The sequence below is a fragment of the Arachis duranensis genome, chromosome 6 (genome assembly GCF_000817695.3).
Source record: "Arachis duranensis cultivar V14167 chromosome 6, aradu.V14167.gnm2.J7QH, whole genome shotgun sequence".
Classification (NCBI taxonomy): domain Eukaryota; kingdom Viridiplantae; phylum Streptophyta; class Magnoliopsida; order Fabales; family Fabaceae; genus Arachis; species Arachis duranensis.
The window spans coordinates 79,137,736-79,150,336 of NC_029777.3; the positions used below are offsets into that span (position 1 = coordinate 79,137,736).

The following is a 12,601-nucleotide window of genomic DNA, read 5'->3' on the forward strand; positions in this document are numbered from 1 at the left end:
TAGATTTGAAAAAATATTTTTCAACTTACTTGAAGTATTTTGTGGAACATAGAAAAGAGTTAGAACAAGACACCAAGTAAGATTTGAGCTTTAATTGCAAGGTTGCATATTTTTGAACCACAAATTTTGTTTTTGTGTGCTATGCTCCTTTTATGATTGTGATCTTAGATTTGTTTGAGTTTTTATGTCCTATATTTGATGTTTTGAATGCATTTAATATGATTGATGCCATTTTTGAAATCAAAACCCACTAACCCATATGGCCATACCCTTATATCTACCATTGTAACCTACTTTTGAGCCTTTAGTTTTCCTTTTGTTCTAATTTTAAGCACATCATTCTCCCTAAGCAAAAAACCATTAATGTCCATAAATTGTATCTTTGATTAACTTAAATTGAGGAGTGTGTGTTTTTCAAGTGTGGGAAAAAATTATGGAGATATATTGGTAGTAAAGAAAAAGTTTACTTTGGGTATTCATTGAGAAATTTTAGGAAAATCGGTAAACACTCATGCATTCATTACTTAAAGGGTAAACTATTATTTTGGTCCCCTACGTTTGGGGTGAATTCTGTTTGAGTCCCCAACGTTTAAGCTATTCTATTTAAATCCAAAAAAGTTTTGATTTGCATCAATCAGGTCCTTCCGTTAAGTGGGTGTCAAATTATTGACGCCGTGTCCGCCGTGGCAAAGTTGGTAGTTTGGCTATAGTTGACAGTTGGAAGTGGAAGCACGAAAAAAAAGAAATGAAATCGGGTCCAATAAGTAAACCCTAATCCCCAAAGTTGATATTCTTCGTCTGATGAGAATGGCTAGTCTGTCGTCTTCCCAAGGTTCGCGTAGCAGCACCAAGAGTCGTGGGAGAAAGAGGACGTGCTTCTGTGGAGAGAGACCGGTATTGTGCACATCATCTACAGCGGAGAACCCAGGAAGAAGATTCTGGGACTGCGTCAATTATCAGGTGAGTCTCCTCTTTTCTGTCTCTTGTTTGAAAATAACATTGGGTGTTAGTGTTTGGAGGATCTGAAGTGTTTGGTGTGTTCGTGTTGGTTTGGTTGAGAACAGATAGGAGATGGATGCGATTATTTTGGTTGGGTAGAGTCTGAAGGACAAGATCCACAAATTCAAATACTGAAGAACAAAGCGAGCTCGTTGAAACAAGAATTGTAGAAAGTTGAAAGGAAATTTGCATTGGCACTTGCTGTTGGAATTCTTGGATGGACAATGGCTGGGCTGCTGCTATATGATCGACTTAATTGAGGTTTAGGGGGTTAGCATTTTGTTTTGTTTGCTTTTCTGTTGTTGTCCCTAGTTTGTAGGGAATGTCAATTGTTTAGGGATTGAAAAAATTGACATACAGTTAGGGTGATAACAGTGATGTGTTAGTTGAAATTTTTTGGAGGCTGTATGTGTAAAGGCATTTGCTGTAAACATTGTAAGGTTTTGACAGTGAAATGAATAGCAATGAGTTCTTGTATTTTGACATACATTATTTGGCTTTGTACAAGTTTATTTTAATTTGATATACTAATAAATACAAGGCTTAATTTGCCAATTCAAATAACTTTGCTGCTGAAAATTCATGTAAGTCATTAGATAATGGAGAAGTCTTAAAGTAGCTTCTCTTAACCATAACAATATCCAAACAAGCCTTAAATATAACCATGAAAAGGTAACAACACAAAAGAGATCAACATGAAACTTGTAGTCTTAAACTAGGGTGTCTAAAGTATCACAGGGACATTAGCCCTTGATCATTGACAGATTCATTACAAAATAGATGGTAAATACTAAAATCTACTATGTTCTTCATCCCAATGCCTTCCAGGCCCTAGGTGGTGTTTTTGCCATGAACCTCAGGGTCCTCCTTGATGGGCTAGTGACTGTTGCTGTTGATGGCTATGGTTGACTGACGCTGGTACTGCATCTAGCTCTCTTGGAGGATGTTTGTGACTCCTGGCTCCCTCCAACTTGTGTATTGCTCTTCCTCTTTGGCTGAAGTTTTGTTGCTGATTGTGTTGTTGTCTTGGCTGGGATCTTGCTGGATTTTGGAGTCCTAGTTATGCCAGCACCTTTCTTGGCTTATGGAGTTGCATTCTGCTATAAACAGTAACAACAAATTAGGTTAATTGGACAATATCAACATTCACATATAAGGAATTGTAATCAAATTGACAACAACTTTACCTTTTTTGTAGAGGCCTTCATCTTACGTTTTCTAGGACAGGTTCTTTTGTTGTGACCAAGTGCAAAACAATATGAACATTTTTGTTGTTGTCCAGTCCTGGATAACTTAGACAGTGGTCCATTGTTGCGTGGCTCATCACCAGTCTTGTTCCTACTCAGTTTTGGGTGACCTATTGCTTTCCTAAACACTGGTGGCAGCACATCATCATTCTCAATCTGGGACCAGAGATTTGGTCCATTCAGTGGGCAAATTACATGTTGATAGCAGTCCACGTAGGTCTCTTTCCTATAACACTTGTTCACATAGTTCTTAACATCTAGACACATTTTCCTAATGCAACTCATGGCATGCTCACAAGGGTAACCTGTTAGTTGAAACTTTCTGCAGTAGCACTCATGTAAGTTTAAGTCCACAACAAACTTGGCTCTATTACCCTGACTGATAGACACTTCATACTTGTCCCTACCAGCATATATGGCCAACCACTCTTCACCCTTATCAAACTCTCTTTCAATTTTCTTGTTTATTTTTGGCAAAATTTCTCTACATATGTAACTATACTTTGTCTGTTATCACTCCACCTATTCATTAGATAAACCCTAATATCTTCTAGCATAGATACAATGGGTTTCTCTCTAGCCTCTACAATAACAGAGTTAAAATACTCACACATGTTGTTTACAAGTGTATCAACTCTAGGAAAATAATTAAACCTAGACTTGTTCCAATACTTGACAGGGATCTCCATGAGATGATTATAAGCTCCTTGATCAACCTGCTGAATCTCCTTCATCCTCCTCTCCCACTCCTGGACATATGTTGCCTTTGCAGCCTTCCACATCATCATCTTTAGTTGAACACCTGGAAACCTTTTTCTGAAGTTACTATATAATTGCCTGACACAAAACATATGATCTATGCCAGGCAGCAACTCATCAAAGGTTGGGATCAATCCCTTTGAAGCAGAATTTAAAAATACCACCAGTCAATAACAGCACAACATGAATTAAAGAGAGAATTAATTATACAAGTTTAGGTTGAGAGTTACCTTTTGTTGGTCGCTCATGAATGTACACCATCTGATCTTATCAACTCCCAAATCATCACACAGATTCAACAAAAACCATCTCCACGAGTCTTTTATCTTTGCTTCAACAACAGCATAGGTAATTGGCAAAATCTGATCATTGGGGTCCCATCCAATGGCTGTTAGAAGTTGACCCCCATATGGAGTCTTGATGAAGCATCCATCAAGGCTGATCATGGGTCTGCACACCATGAAACTCCGTTTACAAGCATCCAAGCAGATATAGATCCTCTGAAATCGTGGTCTCATGTCCGTACCAGGAGTTGGTGTCTCTAGCTGAAATTCAGGAGGTCTCTCCACTTGTATCTGAACAGTAGAACCCGAATTACACCTCAGTAACTCTGCAGCATAGTCATGAATCCTCTTATATTGCTCTCCATAAGTACCATTAATTTCATCCAAGGCTTGCTGCTTCACTCTGGCAGCTTTGGTCATTGTGAGATCCACATTCCACTTGTTATGAGCCTTCTTTATCGAACTTCTTAACTTGATTTTCGGGTTTTCACAGATCTTCTTCATAAAAGCCTTACTTAGCCACTGAGAACTCATTATACAAATCTTGGTTGCCTTAGAGCATGTGTGTTTTTTGTAACAGCTGGTCAGTTGCCATGTATCTTCTCTCTTCATCTTATGGCAGTAAGCAAACCACTTACAACCTTCTTTGCAAATAGCTTTGCACCTATGGCTATCACACTTTGAGAACCATATTCCTCTGCCATTGTGCACAGCATAGCTCGTTACACATTCCTTAAAAGCATTCATATCTACGTACATTGTCCCAACCTCCCATTTATACTCCTTCATATTCTTCAAACTCTTATACAACGGGTACCTCCTCAACAAGGGATCCCCTTCATCATCACTTACAGGGACATCCCACAACCCCTCACTCTCATACCCATCATCATCTCTTAATCCAGCAGCCACCACTTGCTCCTTACCCTTATTAGCACTGCCACTGTGCTCTCCTTGTTCTCTCTCAGTTGGAACACTCTGTTTCAGTCTTTGGGGATCTTTTGTAGTTGTGACTTCAACATCATACAAACCCCATCACCATTCCGATCATCATCGTTGTCATCAAATGCAACCTCCAGATCACTATCTCTAGAGCTATTTTCACTCCATTGTTCATCACTGTCCCCCTCATCATCATTTCCTAGCCGGTAGTCATCATCCTCAGATTCATCACCTCCTGAAAAATCTGACCTCTCTTCATCACCATCCTCCAGCACATCATTATGGGCTTTTGTCACCACCTTGGGCTTCTTACCCACCTTGGCCTGAGCAAATGATTGGGTCTTGTGCAACACAATTGGACCAGGCCCAACAGTGTCTGCAGTGGGTGCAGCAGCCTCACCACCATCTATGTCTTCAACTTCCTTAATAGTGCAGCCTTTCCTTGTAGTATCAGCATCTTTGTAAACAACAAAAAGCTCCACCATGTTGTCCCTCATTCCAATTCTAGCCATGTCCATGGCATTCTTGTCTGTGTGAAGCATCCTCAACCCTACATCTGTTTCATCTTTCAGAGACTTATACCACATTGCAGCGATGTTCTCTACCACATATCCCTATTCGAGCACTATCTCCATAGCTTCGAACCTACTCCACCTATCTTCATCACAGTAGTCCACTATCGAGGTCTCACCCCCCCACATAGTGTAAAGGTTCACCATCAAACCCAAACTTCCCCCCATGGTGTATCTTGACACTAAAATAACTTATTTTTCGAACAATCTATTACACAAACATAATACACTTCATAAAATTCTCACATTGATCAACAACAACAGAAATGCATAAATAAAATTACTAGGACAAAATAAAAACTTCCAAAACAAAACAAGAAATGAATATGAAACTATAAAACAAAACAATCACACATCAACATACATCATTACATATCAACATGCATTAAGATGAAAACCAAATGGGTTCAGAAGATTTGATAACGGAATACCTGCTACGATCTTCTTCCGGAAAGCAAGGGTTTCAAGCTCACTACTGCTTTGGACCTTCAACGTTACTGAACGACAATGTCACTTCTCTGGCTGTGAATCGCAAGCCTTCAGTGACGAGCGATAGGGTTTGTATCTATTCGTTTGCGTTTCGTGCTTCACAAGAAGAAGAAGAAGAAGAAGAGTCAGGATAAGCAGCATGCATTATGTCCAAAGGCGGGAAGGCTTACACGTCTATTAACCACTGTCACCTCTTCCTTGCCACATCGGAAACGACGTCAATAATTTGACACCCACTTAACAGAAGGACCTGATTGATGCAAATCAAAACTTTTTTGGATTTAAATAGAACAGTTTAAACGTTGAGGACTCAAACAGAATTCACCCCAAATGTAGGGGACCAAAATAATAGTTTTGGTGATAAAAAGAAAAAATTTTGGTACATACACTTTTGCAATTAAAAAAAAAGAGGAATGATAATAATAATGCTAAATAAAGAATGCATATGTGTGTGAATTAGAAAGAAGATACATGAGTGAATTAGAAAGAAGATACATGAGTGAATGTGAAAAAGGAGATGAATGGGAAGTTAGGTTGCTTTCTTTTGTGTAAATAAGTTGATATAGGATTAGGTGGGGATACTTGAGCTAATCAAAGATCCAATCTACTAGTTCACTTAACCATATTAATCCTACCCTTACCCTAACCCTATTACAACCCACTAAAGATCTCATGATATTTGCATTCATGCATCAAGTATTTTTTTATTGTTAGATGACTAGAAAATCCTAAAAAAGTTATTAAAGGAGAATTGAGTGATTAAGCCCTAAACACTGAGCGATTAGAGAGTATACACATCTGGTGAGGGTTTCAATTGCTCAATTCTATGAGTCCTTCTCTTGTGTTTTCTTACAAGTTTCCGAATTAATTTTGAAAACTTCAAATCAAATCTTTGGACGTTGATCATATTGCATTAATTCTTTGCCTTACCCCTAATGATCTACTTTATATTGATTGGAATTCTATTGTTTGTTTTTGCCAAATTCAGTAGAAATCTTAGTATAGATATAAGTAGGTAGTATTTAGTATAGTTGCATGCATGTAGATAGTGTATTAAATAATTTGCTTGCCCATTTTCACATTTCTCCTTTGATTGTGATTAGCATGAGGACATGATATTGTTTAAGTGTGGGGAAATTGATGAGTCCATATTTGATGATAAAATTTGTATTGAATTGAATGGATTTCATCATATAAATCCATATTTATTCATTTAAATAACATACTTTTGTGTTTTCTCTCTAAATTGTGTCTAATTGTGAAAACATGCTCTTTTGTACTTAATTTAATTAATTTTATCCTACTTTCATTCCATTTGATGCCTTGATATTTTTTATGAGTGTTTTCAGGTGTAATATGTAGGAATGACTTGATAAGAGTGGAAGAGAAGTATGCAATTGGGAGAAAATATGGAAAAAACAAAGGAAAAAAAACATTTCAAAGTGTGTGCACGCACAACCACATGTGCGTACGCACAAGATGAGAATCGGCCAGTTTGCACGTACGCACAAGTCCCAGCGCATAACCTCATTAAAAAGTCACGTGGCTCGCAATTATAAAGGCTTTCTGGCCTATTTCTGCTTGGTCTGAAGCATATACGGGAGGACTAGCAAGGGGAGAAGACACACAACACACTTAGGCATTTTTTTAGATAGTTTTAGGAAGTTTTTAGTTTAGTTGTTCTTAGGTTTTCTCTCAAATTTCTTAAGGTTTAATTAGGGTTTATACTACAAGTTTACATTTTTTATTTTTGATCTTAGAATCTAGCTTGTTTCTATTGTAAGTATTTCTTAATTTTCTCTTTAATCACACTACTTGTTCTACACTTTCTTACATTTTAATTCACTTTATCAATACATATATATTTTTGTAATTTTAATTTCTAGTTGATGAATTTGATGATTATTGGTTATTACACATTTATTTGAGTTGCCATTGTTGATTTTGTCCATTGATTGTTCATAATTTCAAATATTTTTGTATTATGACTATGTTTTGTGATTATGCCCACCAAGTGTTTGTGGAAATGCCAATTTTAAATATTGAGTAGATTTTCACTCCTTGACTTGGAAAAAATGAGTATATGGAATACTAGAGTCATAATGTCCGACAATGACAATTCTTGGATTGTTAGTTGTTATTGTTTCCACTAACGCTAGCTTTTTACTAAGGTAATTAGTAAGTTAGCTAGGATTTGTGGATTAAGAGCAATTATGCTCACTTGACTTACTCTTTGATGTTAAGGGTTGACTAGGTGAGATTAATCCATTATAATTATCATAGTTGTGGTTATGACAAGGAAGGGATTCCCTAACTCAACCCAAGCTAAGTAGGTTCCATTTATGTTTTGAACTACAATCAATCATTTTGAGCTTTACTTGTTCTTGCTACATTGATAGTTCTTTAATTCATTTATTAGTTCATTGATTGCAATTTTGATTGTTCTTTAATTTCTTTAATTGTTGCTTCATTATTGAAACTCCCGATCTCACAACTAAACTCCCGGGATACTACTTCCGGTTAATTTAGTTTGGATTGTGACATCTCTATTCTAAACTTTGGTCGAGGGTCGTCTTGTCGGCTGGGACTATACTTGCAACGCAATCTTCCTTCTTGAGAAATTCCTAACCGACGGTCCGGCCATCACCAATGCTAAACGGATTGAATTGAAATATTCCGGGATAAACGTTTGGTTTGATCGGATGACATTGTTGTAGGAATGATGGTTTTGTCACGCTTGCAGTGAAAATGGTGGTGTTATCTCGCTCATAGAATAATGAGATTGAAGTAGCTGATAAATAAATGGAGTTATGTTAATTTGGTTGAAGTAGCTAATAATATTATAGTCTAGATATTTGGCCTATTAACAAGAAGGCAAATGCAATATATGATTCAGATCATAATTTTTTTGGTTGAAAAATAATAGTTATTTTGTACTTAGCTAATATAATTAATTAATTTTTATCATCATATGATTTCTTTTCCTTTAATGTAGGTTGTACTTTTTAAAATTTCTATTAATATAATTAATTCATGTAGATTTCATCTACATAACCATTTTTTTTTTCAAGCTTCAATTTAAATTACATGAATATTTTTCATTTAATTAATTGCATGAATGGTACCTTCCCCCAATTCTACTTTTTAGTTGGGATACATGTGATATTTGAAGGAAAAAGGTCTGCCTCCGTGAGTATATAACATATTTGTCTGAAATTGGGGGTTTAGCTATCATATCTTTGCAGCATTCATTAAGGATACAGAATTATTTTTTTTTTATAAGATTTTTTGAAATTTTCAATGATATGAAAGCTATAAAAATCATTTTCTCATTTTTTTTTCACTTTAGTATTCTTAACCTCATATACTTTTAGCAAACCCTAATTGTAAATCCCTCCACAAAGGATAATTTAACCAGCGTACTTATTGTTTATCATGTTTGTGCATATCCTTTGTTATTCTCAAATCTTAAATTGGAAGGACAGAAAAAAATGTACAGTTCTGAAATCATATGAAACTTGAAACCAGATGAATATTATTTACACCATAAATTATTTAGTTACATTACAGATTAGAGTAGCAAGTGATTCCAACCTTGCAGCACTTGGTAGCTATATAGCATATACCAACCCCGCTCTCATCCTCTTCTCTTTCTTCCTTTCTTTAATTAATTAATTTATTTTAATTCTTTCGTGTGTGACTTTACTAAATAGAAGCCCTTGAAGAGGAATCAGTCCTTATAATCTCCAGATTAGTGGACTGCTTCAGAAAATCAAATGATGTGAAGGAATATGGGGGCACTACAACATTCACTTCCCTTCCAACACTTTGAAGTAGACTCTGGATTGGCACCACCTGCATCCACGTATTAAAAAGTATCATATAAGCTATTTTGACATTTTCAACATCTTTTTAAATCTAGGGAGCTAACTCTTTTCAGTCAACGTCAGCTAATTTTTTAAAATTAATTTGTTTATCTTCAATTCTACATCATAAATCATAAACTCTTAAATCTTAATCCTAAATCTTAAATTCTCAAAAAATTGAGAATTTTTACAATTAAAAAAAAGGTTGAATAACTAAAAGTATACTTTCTCTTTTAAACCTTTAATGGTAAATCGAAGTACCAAAATTGTCTGTTAAATATAATGTTGCAACAAAATTACACATGGAGGAACAAAAATTCAAACATCAAAGGAAAATTTTGAGTAGATTTGTCAAACGAATCAAGTTTTTTGGACATTCAGACGAATTTTCGTTCTTCTATAGGTAATTTTGCCAGCGATATAATCTTTCAAAAGTTACTCTTAATCATGCTCATGCACTAAAAGCTTTTAGTAGTTGAAACCATGTGATGTAACTTTAAGATGATTAAACTTTTAACTACTGATGACATCTAAAAGAGTTAGAACATTAGCATAAATCATGGAATGGTTATTCAGAACTATGTATGCTAAAATAAACATGCATGGGGAAAAGGAAGTAATAAGCTAAACGTGAAAGAGAAGCTTTAGGTACCTTCTTTGGTTGTGAGAAGGAATTCTCATCGGTTAAACTTGAAGATGTAAGCACAGTCTTGGTTGAACCGGACAACTGCACTGTGTTTGGGTCCAATCCATTAAAAGAGATGTGAAGGTCTACTCCGTTGACGTTGAAGTTCACAACCTGAAGAAGCAATTGCTCCAGAGTGAGCACAGTGCCAGTAAGAAAAGATTTATAACAAAACACTCTCGCGCATGACATTGACCTCTCTTATCTTCTCAGGGAGTTTACTGCTATATTTTATGCAATATGAAAGTGCCAAGTGTATAATTATCAAAATATCTCGGGAGATCAATGTATGTTTCATATCCAGTTTAATTACAATTTTATTTCACACACCAACGCAAAAAGCATAATTGTATTTAGTCTTGATCCTTGTGATTTTCTAACAATCTAAGACATTTGATACCGCTATCAACATCCAAAAAATGTGCAAAATAAGGGGTGAGACCAGTATATTAAAATAATTATAAGAGAATTTTTTATGCAAGTCCAACGAGTCCAACTTTACGCAATTAACTATAACTAAGGAAAAAAAGCAAATAGAATATCAATTTAGAAAGGTATTAAAATGGGTCAAAGACATGTATAACAAATACAAAACTTGTTTGTTACCTTTATCCGTATATAATTGTTCCCATCTACAGGATTTTTCCAAGTAATTGCTGAAGCAACAAGTGAATTAGATAGCGTCGACTGAAGCGATGCCTTAAGAAGTGTTGCTCCACTTGACTCCGAGAAGAATAGTTGCACCCAGTAGCTAGGAGTTCCATAGAACTGATAGGAGTTGAATACAATTGCATCCGGGTTCCACCTTAAGACAAAAACACATACAATCTAAGTTTGGTTGTAATTCAATGAACAACTATAGTCTGTAGTTAATTTATTCACCATCTTAGCGATTAAAGCCCAAACCTTTGTTTTAAAATATAAATAAAGGAATTAATACACAGACAAGACCAAAAAGAAAAGAAGAGAATAGATAACAAAATTCAAAGTAAAATCATATGAAATTACCTCCTATCGTTTGTATTCACAAAAAGTGGAGCATAGCTAATCATGTGGACAACATCACTACGCCAGAAGATTGGATGGAAATGGAAAATGGTAAATATTTGTCGTTAGCGAACTAGATAAAGAAACATAATTAAAATGTCATGAGGAGCAACAATCAACCTGTTCCTTTCTAGTCCAATAAGGAAACCAGCTTCAGCTAGAGCCGCCTTAAGGCTTCCTGTCCCGGCATCGGATCCAGTCACAGCATACTCACTTACAAAAGCCTGTACATATTTGAACAGATTGAGCATTCATGATTTTGTTCATGGACTTCATTTCTCAATAACCAAAGCATACAAGGGTGTATTTAATAGGGGATCGTCCAACCTTTGGTCCACTACGAGATGTACGGTCAAATGCAGTTGCTCTGGAAAACATGTCCTTGGCATTTGTATAAAGCTAATTATGAGAAGAGTATGAAAATTGATTATTCAAGTAGATCAATAATTAATATATAAGAATATTAATTTTCATAACTGAAACAAAACTCTATTGAGGTTTGTAATAAAAAAATTGTGCTGAAATATTACATGATAATCATATAGATCAGCTGGATGATTCAATGGTTGAGAAGAAGCATCACAATTAGAAATGATTTGGATATCTGGATAAGCACTTCTTATGGCACTATAGAATTTCAGGTAGTTTCCTGGTCAATCAAAATTTAACAGAAAGGAAAACGCATCAAATTACTGTAACTCTATTAAGGGGACTTAAGAAGAAATCCATTACTGTTTATTAGAATTTAATATATCACAAACTAATATAGAAATCAAACAGTAATTGTTGGTTCTCATACTTGCATATACAACCCAAAGTCTTAGGGTATGTTAATAAAGAACATACCAGACATGATGTTCTTACATTGAAAAAAAAAAGGATACACATACCTCTATAGTTCTTTTTGTTACAATCCTCGTTTCCAACAGCAACATATTTTAGATCAAATGGCTCTGGGTGTCCCATAGAAGCTCTAAGGGAACCCCATTTTGAAGTGGCATCACCTCTTGCAGGGAGAAAAAAATAATAGGGAAAAGAGAAGAGAACAGTGAAATAATATACTTGGACGAAAGGTAAAACGGCAGTTGTATCAACTTGATCTTGATGGCTGATACCTAAAAATGAAAGATTCAATTAGAAGGCAGAGACAAGGTAATCAAACATCAAAGAAAACTTACTTGAAAAATAAACACCAAAATAAATAAATAAATACCATTATTAAACACCCAAATTGGTGCTGCACCCAAATCCTCTGCTAGCTGATCAAGAAAATTAATAATAATGCAAATACATGTCATTTTACTTGCATACCAGAAGGTGGAAGATTTCAACAAAATATGAAAGTCATACATTCCTAATCCACAGAATAATAATTGCAAATAGGAATTTACTTGAAGAAACTCAAAATAGCCGAGTCCATCATCAGTCCAATACATCCAAACATCACCAAAGTGGCCAGGTCTCTCCTCCCATGGTCCAACACTTTCTTTCCATCGAAACGCATTTCTTAACCATTCTCCTTCAACAAAACAACCACCTAATACAATATAATGAAATTTAGCATTCCCTCAAAGTTAGTCGAATCTATTATTAGGTTACTCATAGAAAGAACCTATAGTTTCTTCATGCATTAAAAATTTTATCAGCATAAATGAAAGTGAAACAAAGGGGACCTGTTGACATTGATAATTTTATTATGTTACACTTTGAC

The 12,601-nt window shown here is 35.4% G+C and overlaps 2 protein-coding genes across 3 annotated transcripts in view; both read right to left on the minus strand.

The window, feature by feature from the left end:
• Positions 1-2,081: 2,081 nt before the first annotated feature.
• LOC127748491 (uncharacterized) lies at positions 2,082-4,818 on the minus strand. The gene is made up of 5 exons (XM_052263072.1): positions 4,321-4,818; positions 3,236-4,267; positions 2,919-3,142; positions 2,187-2,730; positions 2,082-2,099 (listed from the first exon to the last, which is right to left on the minus strand). The coding sequence occupies exons 1-5, from the start codon at positions 4,816-4,818 to the stop codon at positions 2,082-2,084; spliced, it is 2,316 nt and encodes a 771-aa protein (XP_052119032.1).
• Positions 4,819-8,786: 3,968 nt separating this feature from the next.
• The window catches only part of LOC107494233 (alpha-L-arabinofuranosidase 1), a 7,183-nt gene continuing 3,368 nt past the window's right edge, over positions 8,787-12,601 (minus strand). For both annotated transcript variants that reach the window (XM_016115287.3, XM_052263267.1), the window contains exons 8-17: positions 12,282-12,427; positions 12,104-12,149; positions 11,781-12,005; positions 11,421-11,539; positions 11,218-11,289; positions 11,011-11,114; positions 10,852-10,908; positions 10,450-10,648; positions 9,811-9,957; positions 8,787-9,147 (exon numbers count right to left, since the gene is read on the minus strand). In XM_016115287.3, the coding sequence (XP_015970773.1) occupies positions 8,998-9,147; positions 9,811-9,957; positions 10,450-10,648; positions 10,852-10,908; positions 11,011-11,114; positions 11,218-11,289; positions 11,421-11,539; positions 11,781-12,005; positions 12,104-12,149; positions 12,282-12,427 (1,265 nt within the window). In that variant the 3' untranslated portion in view covers positions 8,787-8,997. The remainder of the gene's footprint in view (positions 9,148-9,810; positions 9,958-10,449; positions 10,649-10,851; positions 10,909-11,010; positions 11,115-11,217; positions 11,290-11,420; positions 11,540-11,780; positions 12,006-12,103; positions 12,150-12,281; positions 12,428-12,601) is intronic.

What these genes read in the sequence shown, in the direction of transcription:
- LOC127748491 (XM_052263072.1), bottom strand. Translation starts at nt 4,818, where the DNA reads ATGTGGTATAAGTCTCTGAAAGATGAAACAGATGTAGGGTTGAGGATG. An exon ending in TCATGAGCGACCAACAAAAG is followed by an intron (nt 3,143 to 3,235) that starts GTAACTCTCAAC and finishes TCTGCTTCAAAG; the next exon opens with GGATTGATCCCAACCTTTGA. An exon ending in CTCATGGAGATCCCTGTCAA is followed by an intron (nt 2,731 to 2,918) that starts GTATTGGAACAA and finishes TTACATATGTAG; the next exon opens with AGAAATTTTGCCAAAAATAA.